The sequence below is a fragment of the Haliotis rufescens genome, unplaced genomic scaffold, assembly GCF_023055435.1.
Source record: "Haliotis rufescens isolate VD_foot unplaced genomic scaffold, xgHalRufe1.0.p SCAF_22, whole genome shotgun sequence".
Lineage (NCBI taxonomy): Eukaryota > Metazoa > Mollusca > Gastropoda > Lepetellida > Haliotidae > Haliotis > Haliotis rufescens.
This window is the reverse complement of record NW_025963913.1, coordinates 2,261,228-2,276,375: the sequence shown is the minus strand read 5'-3', so window position 1 is coordinate 2,276,375 and position 15,148 is coordinate 2,261,228. Positions and strand designations below refer to the sequence as shown.

Sequence of the window (15,148 nt, the reverse complement as noted above, 5' to 3'; positions counted from 1 at the left end):
TCATAGTATAGACACTGATATCTAGAGTAGTGTCAGACCCAAAGGGTATTTTAACTTTCTGGTTTTGGACTAATGGCTAAAGGATGCAGCTTATTTTAAATACTATGAAGTATTATTTTTCAATATTCCAATGCTTAATCACATTTTCTGGTTAAGCGACCATCATTGAAAACGTCAGATATTTATAGCAGTGATCTAGCACTAGAAATACAAAGCCAGCCACACGCTGTACCTATTGCTTGAAGTAGTCGTCTTGTGTACTTAGCCAGTCTGAAATGTATACCATGTAAATAACGCATGTCAGTCACCTGTCATTTGGTGACGAGTTTCATTGAGTGACACGCCAGCCTGTCAACAGCTAGGTCAATGAAATATACATGTGAGAACTTATGATAATCTGAGAATACAGATGATGCACAAGATAAGTTGGGAGGTTGGAGAAGCACAGGGGTTGCATTTAGATGGGGTTGATGGTAGAGGTTTGGATGGTTTGGGGATATAATATATTTTAAGCTGGCATGGGTGAATCAAACTAGGTTGCATCAACAGGAAATTCACTGCACATACTCAGCGAAAAATAGACTAGGAGATAATGACAGAAAATGTTTCATATGCAACGTGTAAGGCGAGACCATTTTTTAACTTGTTTAACAGATTTTCTTGGCAAAATGTAAAAAATAGGATTAAAAATATTAATGAAATTATAATAAAAATATAAAAAAGGCAGGTTTGTTTGAGGTTTAAAATAATAATGTTACATCAATCTTTTAATAAAATATTTATATGAAATTCTTAAAAATGATTTTGTTTTAATTTAACTCAGACTCATGTAAAATTAGAGAAAAAAATGGTCTGACCAAGAAATATTGTCTAAAGGTTGTATCTAAACAGCTTTGAGATCTGACAGTTGTATGTAGTCCGTTTCAGGAACTTTCTTTCTTATGCACAGTCAAAATTCTAAAAACAGGGATCAGTATGTAATATCTCCTCCACAGCACAAGTGCTGAGCAAGTGACAACGATGTGATTGCTTCACTCGATCAACGTTACCTTGTTGCATTTCTCCCACACTGGAACTAAAGGCTCACAATTGATGCATCATCTTGTATCCATAGCTGGTTGCTGGACACAGTAATACTTAGAAACCCAATCCTGACTCATCTTCCTGAGGCAAGGGCTTTAACTGACTATTAAAGTCCAGTTTCCACCCTTGCCGAACTAGGCTGGAATTCTGGATTTAAATTTTGGCTGGAGTCTATGCATAGTCCAATAAAAACCGCATGACAAACTAAACATCTGGTTTGCAAACAATATGGATTTCAATGCGCAGATTTTGGTCGACTGCAGGATTTGCAAAGCATGTGTACTGCGAACAGCGTCTTGGCAGATATTTTGCAAATCTTTCATGCTTTTAATCAAGGTGCACATGTGATTTGATGCACTTCGGGAGGTAAGACACGTTTTATTACAATATAGATCTTGATTATCGATGGGATTGTCTTGACTGGGTGTCCTTATTTTTTCGAAGCAAATGCAAGTGATGTGAGAGGTGGAATCTGATTGGTCAATAGGAGGGACATAGAAGGGACATAACTTGTAAATAGCAACTGGTGGCACTACAATCAAGTCAGGAATTCCAGCCTAGTACGGCAAGGGTGGAAAGTGGACTTTAGAGTCAGTTAACGCCCTTGCCTCAGGAAGATGATCCTGTCACTGTTAAACATGCAGTGAACAATTGTGGTTATACTATTTGAAAAGAACTCCCCAAAATCTGAATGCTTATTACCACAGGCAAAGTATGCCTCCAGGCATTCTCTGCACTGGTCAATGAAGCCCGTGTTCAAGACAATCCACCAGCAACACTTGTGTTATACATATCGAGGCCATCTAAATATTGGTTAACAGGAACCATAACATATACTGATGGTAAGAAATATGTGAACAGCTGGAGAACCTCCAGTCTGAACGTATAACCACAAATTGTCAATGTACACAAAAGGGCCCATGTGCACAAAGCAGTCTCAGTCCTAAGACTATCCTAATATCAATACTTTTACACACACATATTGTCTTAGAACTAAAATCACTTTGTGCAAGTGGGTCTTAATACTGTTTTGTTGATTTGCATTGAAAAAAGTTAACATTATTTTGCAATGATGTTACATGTTCCCTTACTTTTATGCATCAGTATAATTCCAAATATTTAATATATGCAAAAAAGATGCTCAAATAGAATGGTTACATGTTTGGTTAGGTATAAATTCTGTGAAAATATTAAACCATTATTCATTTGTTAGGAGTTATTGCCACCAAGGACACGATCACGATACAAGATACAAATGATACAGTTCCCTATATCCATGGACGATACAAGACTGACTGGTACCGACAAAACAGACTCAGTATTACAACCCAGCCAACATACATTGCTGGGCGGTGGTGCTTGTTGTAACAGACACTACTGCTGTATACCTGGTACTTCTCAATGTCTCTTGTACAACTGACTTAGGAGATAAACACGTGTTTCTAGATGTGTGGGTCTTATTGAATATTCATTGCCCAGAAATTTCATCTGGAACCGATAGCGTTTCTGTAACCCTCTCAGCCTTTGTGTTTGTTTGTTTGTTTGTTGTTTAACGCCTCACTCAGCAATATTCCAGCTTTATGACGGTGGTCTGTAAAATAATCGAGTCTGGACCAGACAATCCAATGATTGACATCATGAGCATCGATCCACGCAATTGAGATCGATGACATGCATCAACCAATTCAGCGAGCCTGACCACAGATCCCGTTAGTCGCCTCTTATGACAAGCATAGTCACCTTTTACAGCAAGCATGGGTTGCTGATACCTATTCTAACCCGGATCTTCACGGGATCTCTACCTTTGTGAACGGTTGTGAGACAGATATAATATCACTGTGGAATGGCATTTAGTCATGATACAATGGATGACGTCATATATTCCCATGATAACTGATCCTGCCTGGTACATGTGGTATGCAGAACTTGAAATATAATGTGGACAGTTGTTCTTATCAATAATGATCAAACTTTATGAACACCTCACTCAGCAATATTCCAGCTATATGACGACGGTCTGTAAATGAAAGGAGTCTGGACCAACCAATCCAGTGAGTGACATCATGAGCATCAATCCACGCAATTGGAATATGATGTACTGATATCTAACAAAATACACTGAATATAAGCAGACATGCCATGAAGGAGTTTGTATAATATTTTCATATTTGGCATTGTATTAATAACAGCATTGAAATGGTGCACTTAACAAGATGAGGAATCTTAAGATCTTGTCATTGGTCCAATGTCCAAATACCAACTGCATTCAACCATATTAACCAACCAATCCCCATTTCAGTCACATTTAACATCCTCCTTATGTATGAGGCCAGGTGTACCAGTGTATACAGGAGTGGAGTCTGATTGTACAACAACCCAGCCAGCTACAGGTGCCTCACAGTGTTGACAGATGAACAGAGATGCTTACACTAGCTGGTTACCAACACATGGCTATAGGAGGGAAATAGATATACCACATTATTCTCATACATTATGTCCCCAGTAAACTTACCAGTCGTATCTTTTTCTTGTACCAGTTAAATGGGAAATAGCTTTACAAACAGATAGAAAGCTTTCTAACTGTCCGCATGTCACGCTACTTATTAAACTTCATAATGTTGAAATTTGGATCAATTAATAACTGTAGGTGATTTTGAGATTCATTTGTAATAGATGGACAAAACAAAGGTAATATTAAGGTTTCTAATGTTGAGAAATGTGAAAAATAATAGAGACAATTATTCTCTTAAGCAATGTAACTATAAAGACGTTGATGTTGATTTGAAAATGCTGACAAATGTGAGGGATGTTCACAAAACTAAATGAACAGTTCCCCAGACACGACAAGGTACAACATCTATGTGCTCCAACAAGCTGTCATACTTACTTTACTTTGTCTAAGGACGGCCCCTCCCCACTGTCGGATGAATGAAGTCTTGGCATGAGTGCGTTACTGACCGACGTCCCTGGACTGCCATAATTATCCACCCCGGCGCCACCGATCTCCCCACCCCACGCTGACCGGGCACCATGGCGACCTCGACTAGGGCTGGAGCAGAAAATAAGAAAAAATTTACTCAAATTAATTCTTTTGGATCCAGCACTCTCTCTATTCAGGTTTGAAAATATTTTTGATTGACTCCATGAGAAAAGTGTCTCTGGATGTTTCAAAACCTCAATATTTCTATATTCGAGTACAAATGTGTGTGCAGTATATATTCATGGCAATCATGTTTAAATCTAAACCACTGAGATTACTGAGACAAGCATACAGTGAATTCTTGATAGCAGCCATTGATTTGTACCATTGATTGATTTCAACAGCGGTAGAAATTGGCACTAGTCCTGTAGTCCTTGCCAAACTGCCCAATAGTTAAGGTATCATAAGGACAAGTAGAATTTTGCCATTTTTAATGGTTTTGCTAAATGTTATGATTATAAGGACTACTGGACTATAAATGTTCAACATTTGCCAAACTGGGTGGTTCCTGAGTGAATGTTGTGTAACGCAAATTAGTAATATTCCAGCTTTATCACAGTGGTCTGTAAATAAAAAAGTCGGGACCAGACACACCAGTGACAAAAAGCATGATCAACGATCTCCGTGTCCAGGTCTGAATACATGCAAGTATCCAAGTCTCAGAGCCTTACCACCCAAGCCTCTCCAGGCAGCTCGTACAACAAGCATAGCATAGAATGGACCTTCTCTTGCCGGGATACAGGTTGTTCTGGAATACCATCTAAGATTGGGGAGGGGGTTAGGGCTGGTACAGGTAACTCGGGTACCCGGGTCCTTGGGTACTCAGTAGGACCTGGGTACCCTCCGCACTACCCGGAACCGTGATATATAATTTAATGACAAAAATTACCTAGAACTCTATGGTAACACTACAAGTCACTAATGTTCGCATTTCTTTCTGACTATGCACCCATTCCTTCTGACTTTTCGTATGGTTGAATATAGATATAATTTAAGTCATCTTCAGCGTATGAATAACCAGATTGTTTAATACATGTATCTGAATATGTTTTGCCAGGGCTATGGTTAAAAAACTTCCCAATTGGACATGTTGTACCTATCTCTTGAGACCTACAGTAGGTAGCCGGGTAGTGTCAGGTAATAGGGGTGTGGGTACCCAGGTAGTAAAGTTAGACTCGTCCCAGCCCTAGAGGGGGTGCTTTATTTTGTTTGTTGTTAAACACTACACTAGCAACATGACAGCTATGTGATGGTTGTCTGTAAATAAGTTTAGACCAGACAATCCAGTGCCTGACATGAGCATGGATATACACAATCAACATGCATCAACCAAGTCAGTGAGCCTGACCACCTGAACCTGCTAGGGGCCTCTTATGACAAGCATGGGTTGCTGAAGACCAATTCTATCTTGGATCTTCACATAATCAGTAACACAACTTATTGTACAGTTTATTACTGGTCACCTGTCAATGTCAAGCAGTGGGTTTGCTTGAGACAAATGGCAATAGGACATTTCCATGATTAGAGCTTTTGATAGGATATTTTTCTATATCCTAACCAAATTTGATAAAAATCTTCAGGACATTTCGGATGACAATGAGCCAATGTCCCAGGAAATCAACCCATCTGAAAATGATCGAGTGATCTCATCTTAAATGAGGGCTGAACAGATTTTAAGGGATTTATAATTTAGTGTAGAATTAGCACTGAACTCAAAGGTGAGCTTGGAGGCAGTTAAAGACTGTTAGAAGAATGATGGGTGCTTTAATTTCAGCGTCATGAATATGGGGTGGCAGTAGGGGTGGGAATAGTGGCAGTGAGGGTGGTAGTGGGGTTGATGGTGGAGGTGGTAGTGGTGGGGATTGGCAGTGAGGGTGGCAGTGGTGGTGATTGGCAGTGGGGTTGGCAGTGGGGTTGATGGTGGAGGTGGTAGTGGTGGGGATTGTCAGTGAGGGTGGCAGTGGTGGGGATTGTCAGTGAGGGTGGCAGTGGGGTTGATGGTGGAGGTGGTAGTGGTGGGGATTGTCAGTGAGGGTGGCAGTGGGGTTGATGGTGGAGGTGGTAGTGGTGGGGATTGTAAGTGAGGGTGGCAGTGGGGTTGATGGTGGAGGTGGTAGTGGTGGGGATTGGCAGTGAGGGTGGCAGTGGTGGTGATTGGCAGTGGGGTTGGCAGTGAGGTTGATGGTTGAGGTGGCAGTGGTGGGGATTGGCAGTGAGGGTGGCAGTGGTGGGGATTGGCAGTGGGGTTGGCAGTGAGGTTGATGGTTGAGGTGGCAGTGGTGGTGATTGTCAGTGAGGGTGGCAGTGGTGGGGATTGGCAGTGAGGGTGGCAGTGGTGGTGATTGGCAGTGGGGTTGGCAGTGAGGTTGATGGTTGAGGTGGCAGTGGTGGTGATTGTCAGTGAGGGTGGCAGTGGTGGTGATTGGCAGTGGGGTTGGCAGTGAGAGTGAAGTTGATGGTTGAGGTGGCAGTGGTGGTGATTGGCAGTGAGGGTGGCAGTGGGGTTGATGGTGGAGGTGGCGATTGGCAGTGGGGTTGGCAGTGGGGTTGATGGTGGAGTTGGTAGTGGTGGGTATTGGCAGTGAGGGTTGGGATTGGGTTATTACGGTGCAAGTTACTGTATCCATGCTTCTACATCAGAGTTACCCTGATGTGCTAATGGTTGAAATAGATCATAGCCAAGTGTATAAGAAAATTATAAGATAAATATTCTCATATGGTTATGGACTCCCAGTAACATGGATTTACTCTGGCAGCAATGCTACATTAGCCTGGTTCAAAGACATATGAGTCATATTTTGCCAGACAGCTATGTAACATATTACTGCATGTATACAAACACTGAAAAGATCACATATATCCTATGACCTAATCCTCTTATTACTCATAACACATACAAGTAATCCAGACAAATATACCATTCCTCCTATTGGATCAGACAAGGCATTCATTCGTTGTAATGTGATTGTTATTTATAACTATGTTAATACATAGTTTGGGCATTGCTGTTATGATTTTTGGCCCTGACTGAGGATGTCTATCATCACATACTATGCTGTCCAGTCAGGTGGGCAGGTGTGCTCCACATCTAAACATATATGCTATATGACCATGACATGGGCCATAGTTCTACATATGTAAGCCCTGATTGAGGATGTCAAGACTGACTGCACCTCACGAACTTGTAGCCTAGGGTGGGAGATTTACATTTAGATTTAGATTAGGAATGTGATTATCTTGAGAAGCTTTACATCAGAGGTGTTACAGTGTTTGGTATTCCAGAAGCATATTATGTCAACGTTCCTCGGAGGGCAAACATCTCACCGAGGTGGTCTCCAAACATTGACATTATGGTCGGCCAACACTGACCAACAAAGGTCCACTCATACCATAAGTCTTTATTTCAGGTGATAAATGACAACAACAACAACAATAACAGTAGTAGTAGTAGTAGTAGTAGTAGTAATAGTAGTAGTAGTAGTAGTAGTAGTAGTAGTAGTAGTAGTTGTAGTAGTAATAATATTAATTAAAATTGCACTTTAAACAGACAAGAACAAGGGCAAAAGTGAGCGTGGCTCACTAATACCCCCGACCCGCCTAGTGTGTCAGTAGTTTCAAATTAAATAGCTAGGATAGGGTTAGGGTTTGAAAAATTCATAAAAAAAATGGAAAATTAATAAAAGCATTTTTTTCTTTTGACTGCACCCCTCCATATGACACAGACTATATGTACTAAGTTTGAGATGAATCCACTGAATAGTTTAAGAGAAAAGAGAAAAGGTCGGGGGTATAATAACTGCTCAAAGTGCAACAAGGAAGAATAAGGAAACAAAATTCATGTAAAATTACGCATCGAAATACTGAGTTTGCAAAATGTTAAAAGGAGAGAGAAATGAGATTATAAACACTGTTATAGCAGCTAGCACACAGGTAGGATTTGTGGTTAGCTCTGTAAGAGTTTCAGCTTGAAGAGGGATGGCGTTCCAGCCAAATGTTTTGAGTCTGTAGGATGGATCTGAGAGAAGATTGTTTCACTTGAGAGAAGTTGATGATTTGGCGCAAATGGAGCAAGCAGTAACTGTTCATAGATTGACATCATGAGCATCGATCCACGCAATTGCGATACGATGACATGCATCAATCAAGTCAGCGAGTCTGACCACCTGATCCCGTTAGTCGCCTCGTACAACAAGCATAGTCGCCTTTTAAGGCAAGCATGGGTTGCTGAAGACCTATTCTACCCTGTATATTCATGAGTGAGTGCGTATGGTTTTATTCTGCTTTTAGCAATGTTCAAGCAATATCACACCGGAGGACACCAGAAATGGGCTTCACACAGTGTTTCCATGTGGTGAATAAAACCTGGAATATTTGCGTGACAAGTGAACTCCGTAAGCAATAGGCTACCCCACCCCCAAGCTGAGAGAGGTGATCAGTGCTGGTTTGATGGAGACATAGGATTCAGGTGATAACTTTTCCAAATGTCCTACTCACCTAAATCTGAAATCTTTAGGCAGGGAGAAGCCCTGAAGTGAGTCTAGCCTTGATTTCATGATCTGCTTCTTGAAGTCCTTTCTGCTGGTGTTGCCATAGCCATTGAAGATGTGATCACAGAACAGGAGGCGGCCATCAGCATAGATCTGTAAACAAAAAAAAGTTTTTTCAGTTGCTTTCTTCTATGAATCTGAATGGTGCATAGTGTTTTAGTTGTTTCACATTAAAATCAACAATATCCCAGCCATATCTTGAAGGCCTGTAAAAAGTCAGGGCCAGACAGACCAGTGGTTGATATTAGGAGTACCGCACCATCAGGGTACGATGTCACAGCATGTCCACCAGTTTAGTTTCCTCTTCAGACAAGTAAAAGAGGTTTGGGGAGCTCTTCCAACTGGGATCCCATGAGAAGAATTTGAAGAGACAGTGACTTCTGACACTAACAGTTTGTAATGAAACATTCCAGGACCTAACCCCAGTACCTACCAGAAACATTCTTGCTACACTACATCAAAGACAATCCCAGGACCTATCACCAGTACCTACCAGAAACATTCTTGCTACACTACATCAAAGACAATCCCAGGACCTAACCCCAGTACCTACCAGAAACATTCTTGCTACACTACATCAAAGACAATCCCAGGACCTATCACCAGTACCTACCAGAAACACTCTTTCTACACTACATCAAAGACAATCCCAGGACCTATCACCAGTACCTACCAGAAACATTCTTTCTACACTACATCAAAGACAATTCCAGGACCTATCACCAGTACCTACCAGGAACATTCTTGCTACACTACATCAAAGACAATCCCAGGACCTATCACCAGTACCTACCAGGAACATTCTTGCAACACTACATCAAAGACAATCCCAGGACCTTACACCAGTACCTACAAGAAACATTCTTGCAACACTACATCAAAGACAATCCCAGGACCTAACCCCAGTACCTACCAGGAACATTCTTGCAACACTACATCAAAGACAATCCCAGGACCTATCACCAGTACCTACAAGAAACATTCTTGCAACACTACATCAAAGACAATTCCAGGACCTATCACCAGTACCTACCAGAAACATTCTTGCTACACTACATCAAAGACAATTCCAGGACCTATCCCCACTACCTACTAGAAACATTCTTGCTACACTACATCAAAGACAATCCCAGGACCTAACCCCACTACCTACCAGAAACATTCTTGCTACACTACATCAAAGACAATTCCAGGACCTATCACCAGTACCTACCAGAAACATTCTTGCCATCCCTACATCAAAGACAATATCAGAACCTATCCCCAGTACCTACTAGAAACATTCTTGCCACCCCTACATCAAAGACAATATCAGGACCTATCCCCAGTACCTAACAGAAACATTCTTGCCACCCCTACATCAAAGACAATTCCAGGACCTATCCCCAGTACCTACCAGAAACATTCTTGCCACCCCTACATCAAAGACAATTCCAGGACCTATCCCCAGTACCTACTAGGAACATTCTTGCCACCCCTACATCAAAGACAATATCAGGACCTACCAGGAACACTCTTGCCACCCCTACAACAAAGACAATTCCAGTACCTACCAGGAACATTCCTGGAACCACGTTGTGCCTGGTGAGGAGTAGGGGCTGAGTGTGGTCAGACATGTCTGCTGCTGTGTTGATATCGTACTTGAATATCCTGTACGTGTCGCCTCGACACTGGGTGCACGGGCGTGTCCGGTTCCTGTTCATGTTGTTGTACAGATGGTTCAACATGTCCTCAGCCCCTGTAGCATGGGGGTAGCTGCCGGGGTGGAAGGGGAAGGTTAGCACCAGGGAAAGAGAATTATCAGGCGTTGCTAATTAATGAAACTACCCAGCTCATAGAAACACATGACATTGTATCCTTCAGGTAAAAACAGGTGATAACAATTAAACTTGGTCAATACAAATTTGAAATTTGAAATAAAACATCAATAGACATGAAGATTTACCATTTAAATTGTTTTTTCCTGTTCTGCTAGGCATTTTTTATATGAGATTAAGATTACTGTGAGTATTTTCTCGTAAACTAACCCGGAAATAGCAATCAGGTGCCCACGTTTTCTCCCAATCTACCGGTGATTCTATTAAAAATTACTTTATAATAAAACTTTAAAGAATTTTGATACAATGAATTGTTTATGATACTATTATTTTATCAGGAATAATATGTTCAAATATCATGTTATTTTAGTTGCAGCTTTACTACATATATTTGAAATAATTAATAACCATAAGCGTAGCACTTTGGCACAGATGATCGCTATTGCCGTATATTTTTTACGTATGGAACAATTTGACCAATCACTGTTGATGCTCCTGTGCTCACAATGGCGAATACTTTATGTTGACATAATGGACAAAACTACCACAAATATGACTTTCAACGAGTCAAAGTATGGTATTTATGATATATACATGTCCATTCTTTGTCCACTAAAATTCGTTTCAAGGCATCAATAGCGGTAATCTGACCATGGTTGCTGTCAATAACGGTGAGTTGTGTGATCTACTGATCACTTCGCACATGATTTGGCCAAATCGATATTGAACAAATTTTGAATGAAATTAATAAAATAGGTTACTAACATTAATCCAGATATACAATGAACACATTTTATAACCAGACTGTGTAATTACATGATTAATTTGTGTACTTGAGAACAGATTTGTTGACATGGAATTTCTGGTGTTACATGCTCTTTGTGTTGGGGGGAAAAACATCAAAACTCTTCTAACCTGTGTACAGGGCGACCCCGTTGAAACTCCATTAATTCAAGGAACAAATAACTTGCCTTACAGACGGCAAAATAAAGGTAATTACAAACCCCAGACAGGTTCAATGACTCAAAAAACATGTCTGCCATGAATGTGCTTGTTCATCCATCAAGCTCCTCACAGCGATAGCCCATTCGCAGAGCTCTCTATACCATCGCTGCCACCAGTCAAAACTCCCCACTGTGAATAGGTGGCCACAACCATGCTTGGAGTTGAACTCGCAACCGAATGACCGTTATGTTTACAAACAAGTGACGACTGTCGTGACGCCGAATACACTTATTGCTGCTAAATTACTTTCTTCGTTTGTCAATTTGAATTTCTGTTTCATTAAAACTATTATTGTGTTATTGATATAGTAAGAATGTAAGGGAGAAGTTGGTTGATTTTCCGTTAGTCTGCAATCTCGAACCAATCTGATTATCAAAACCTCAAAATAAATTCATCTGGAAAACATGGTGAGTCGTAAACCTTTTCAAATTGAAATATGATGGCATTCCCAAAGACATAAACAAAAGTATAAACGTTACTACATATGGGGTTGGAGGGCATATTTCAAGATTCTTGTAATGGCCGCGCCCACACTGGTGTCAGCGATGTTACCGAGAGTGTAACGCAGGTGTCACGCGCTGGGAAGGAGCTTGGTTCATCCATGTTGATAGGGAGGTTACTCTCATAACACACATTACAACTTAATAATCCATTTATTCAGACTGCTGGAATGGCACACTGAGCCAATTTTCAGAACAGAAACAAAACAGGATTGTCCTTCTTACCCTGAAACATCTCCCACAATGTTTTTCCAAAATTCATACCCAAGGATAAAAATAGTCTTAACCATATGTAAGTCTCAAACAATTATTAGCATCACTTACAGAGAGGACACAGCACACACAATCTGGAGCTGGGATGGTGGGGCCTCCCTGAGGATGAACTCGTCAAACTCGATGTCAGTGATGTTGGGCATGGCGTAACGGTTACATCGACACTGACTCTTCACCCCCGTCATGGCAAACTGTCTGACAGCCAGGGGACACGTGCTGTGGTACAAGGTGGCAGAACGGATGCGTTCCGGCAGGGACATGTTGGTGTTCTGTCGGGTGGGAGACTTACAATGACCGAGAGCTGACTGGGCTCTGGAACCAACTCTGTGAAGAAGAATGGTGGAGAAATAAAATGGCTGGCACAATAACAGTAGGATTCATGTTGCAGTTCAACAATACCATTAACAAAAACAACAATAATAATAATCGTCCATTTATAATGCATCAGACTCTCTCTAAGTGAATGTTCACAACGCTACACAATTATTACCCTTGTCTATGGATCATTCTCAGCTCACACACCAACAACCCAGGTTCCATTCCAAATGTTTACTAACTCTGACAGCAATGTTTACTAACTCTGACAGCAATGTTTACTAACTCTGACTGCAATGTTTACTAACTCTGACAGCAATGTTTACTAACTCTGACATCAATGTTTACTAACTCCGACAGCAATGTTTACTAACTCCGACAGCAATGTTTACTAACTCCGACAGCAATGTTTACTAACTCTGACATCAATGTTTACTAACTCCGACATCAATGTTTACTAACTCTGACAGCAATGTTCACTAACTCTGACTGCAATGTTTACTAACTCTGACAGCAATGTTTACTAACTCTGACATCAATGTTCACTAACTCTGACAGCAATGTTTACTAACTCTGACAGCAATGTTCACAAACTCTGACCGCAATGTTTACTAACTCTGACAGCAATGTTTACTAACTCTGACAGCAATGTTCACTAACTCTGACAGCAATGTTTACTAACTCTGACTGCAATGTTTACTAACTCTGACTGCAATGTTTACTAACTCTGACACCAATGTTTACTAACTTTGACATCAATGTTCACTAACTCTGACATCAATGTTTACTAACTCTGACAGCAATGTTTACTAACTCTGACAGCAATGTTCACTAACTCTGACTGCAATGTTTACTAACTCTGACACCAATGTTTACTAACTCTGACATCAATGTTTACTAACTCTGACAGCAATGTTCACTAACTCTGACAGCAATGTTTACTAACTCTGACTGCAATGTTTACTAACTCTGACATCAATGTTTACTAACTCTGACCGCAATGTTTACTAACTCTGACATCAATGTTTACTAACTCTGACAGCAATGTTTACTAACTCTGACTTCAATGTTAAGTAACCCTGACTTCAATGTCTACTAACTGACTTCAATGTTTACTAACTCTGACTTCAAAGTTTACTAACTCTGACAGCAATGTTTACTAACTCTGACTTCAAAGTTTACTAACTCTGACAGTCTTCTCATGACAGATACAGCAGTAGGAGACACTGTCCTTTCATCTCCCTGTCCATATGTGAACATCTCTGACTTCTCTTCAAACTTAACCATAGACGACCGATTAGGTGATGGCTGACGACTCTCGGCCATTGATGAATCTCTCTTCTGATTCCCTGAAATAATATGTTATTATTAGACCTAAGAAACTACTGTTTGTCGTAAGACAAGCAAACTAACTTGGAGTGGGTGCTCAATGTTCAGGCTCCATGAATGTCAAAGTATCCCAGTTGTGTAGACCGATGCTCATGATGTCAGTCACTAGATTGTCTGTTCCAGACTCAATTATTCACAGACAGGTGTCATATACCTGGTATATTGCTGACTTCACCGTAAACAACAAACTAACATATTATCTTCATAATAAATAAAATTGACAATACCCTTTCCATATTCAAGTCAATCTCATTAAAATCAGATCTTAGTTCTCATATCCAAAGATCTGAGGATATCCCATTACTTGTCACATAAGAACCACCTTCCGAGCGTAGCTTACCAGATCGGGAAAATGAAAGTAAAGTCATAATGTGTTTTCTAATCATGCAAACTTGGAAACATAAACACGGGGTATTCGGAATGAAACTTATTGGCTGTATGACTGATTCCTTCAAAATCATTGTCTATATCTCTCTTCAATGCGATGAACATTTGAAACGGAAGAGACATTCAGTGCCATGGGAAGTACTACCATTGAATCTCGGCCATCTATACGGCATTCCTGAAAACTGTTTTGTACAGCTTTCAGATTGTGTGAGTGTGCATGTGTGAGTATGGTTTTACGCCTTTTTTAGCAATATTCCAGCACCAGAAATGGGCTTCACACATTGTACCCATGTCGGGAATCGAACCTGGGTCTTCGGCGTGATGAGCGAACGCTTTAACCACTAGTCTACCCGAAAGCCCCTTTCAGATTGTGAATCGAGAACTTTGTCACAATATTTTTGAAAGCATAGTCTGGAAGCATAGTCTGGAAACTAGTGCTGTAAAGCTTCAGAAAGCTGCTTTCTTGTTCGCTAATGACGACTTCATGTAAGTCATTTTACTGGTTGGTCAAAGTTTGTGGAAGGTCATTCTGATGTGACCTGTAATGGGATGTCCTCAGATCTTTGCTTAGCAGTAGCGAGCACTAAGATCTGATTCTAATGAGGTTGATCTTAAGTATACAGACTGATTGCAGAATTTCTGCAGAAGCAGTAGTTGCACTACCCATGTAGCCTTGAGCAACATACCAGTGACCCACATAATCACTACCACACTGGTCCCATACCATACCCAAGGAACTCCATAGCAACAAGTGAATGCGAGAGTGAGAGAGTGTGCGTGTGAATAAAGTTTAATATTTATAATAATTGTTACACCAAAAAATTGAAAACTGATCTTCCTCTGTACAAGATG

General features: G+C 40.7%; 1 protein-coding gene across 2 annotated transcripts in view; it reads right to left on the bottom strand.

Moving 5' to 3' along the window:
- The window catches only part of LOC124136360, a 58,453-nt gene that overhangs the window by 7,824 nt on the left and 35,481 nt on the right, over window positions 1-15,148 (bottom strand). For both annotated transcript variants that reach the window (XM_048401425.1, XM_048401426.1), the window contains 5 exons: window positions 13,707-13,869; window positions 12,257-12,529; window positions 10,164-10,365; window positions 8,558-8,703; window positions 3,971-4,132 (listed from right to left, as the gene is read on the bottom strand). In XM_048401425.1, the coding sequence (XP_048257382.1) occupies window positions 3,971-4,132; window positions 8,558-8,703; window positions 10,164-10,365; window positions 12,257-12,529; window positions 13,707-13,869 (946 nt within the window). The remainder of the gene's footprint in view (window positions 1-3,970; window positions 4,133-8,557; window positions 8,704-10,163; window positions 10,366-12,256; window positions 12,530-13,706; window positions 13,870-15,148) is intronic.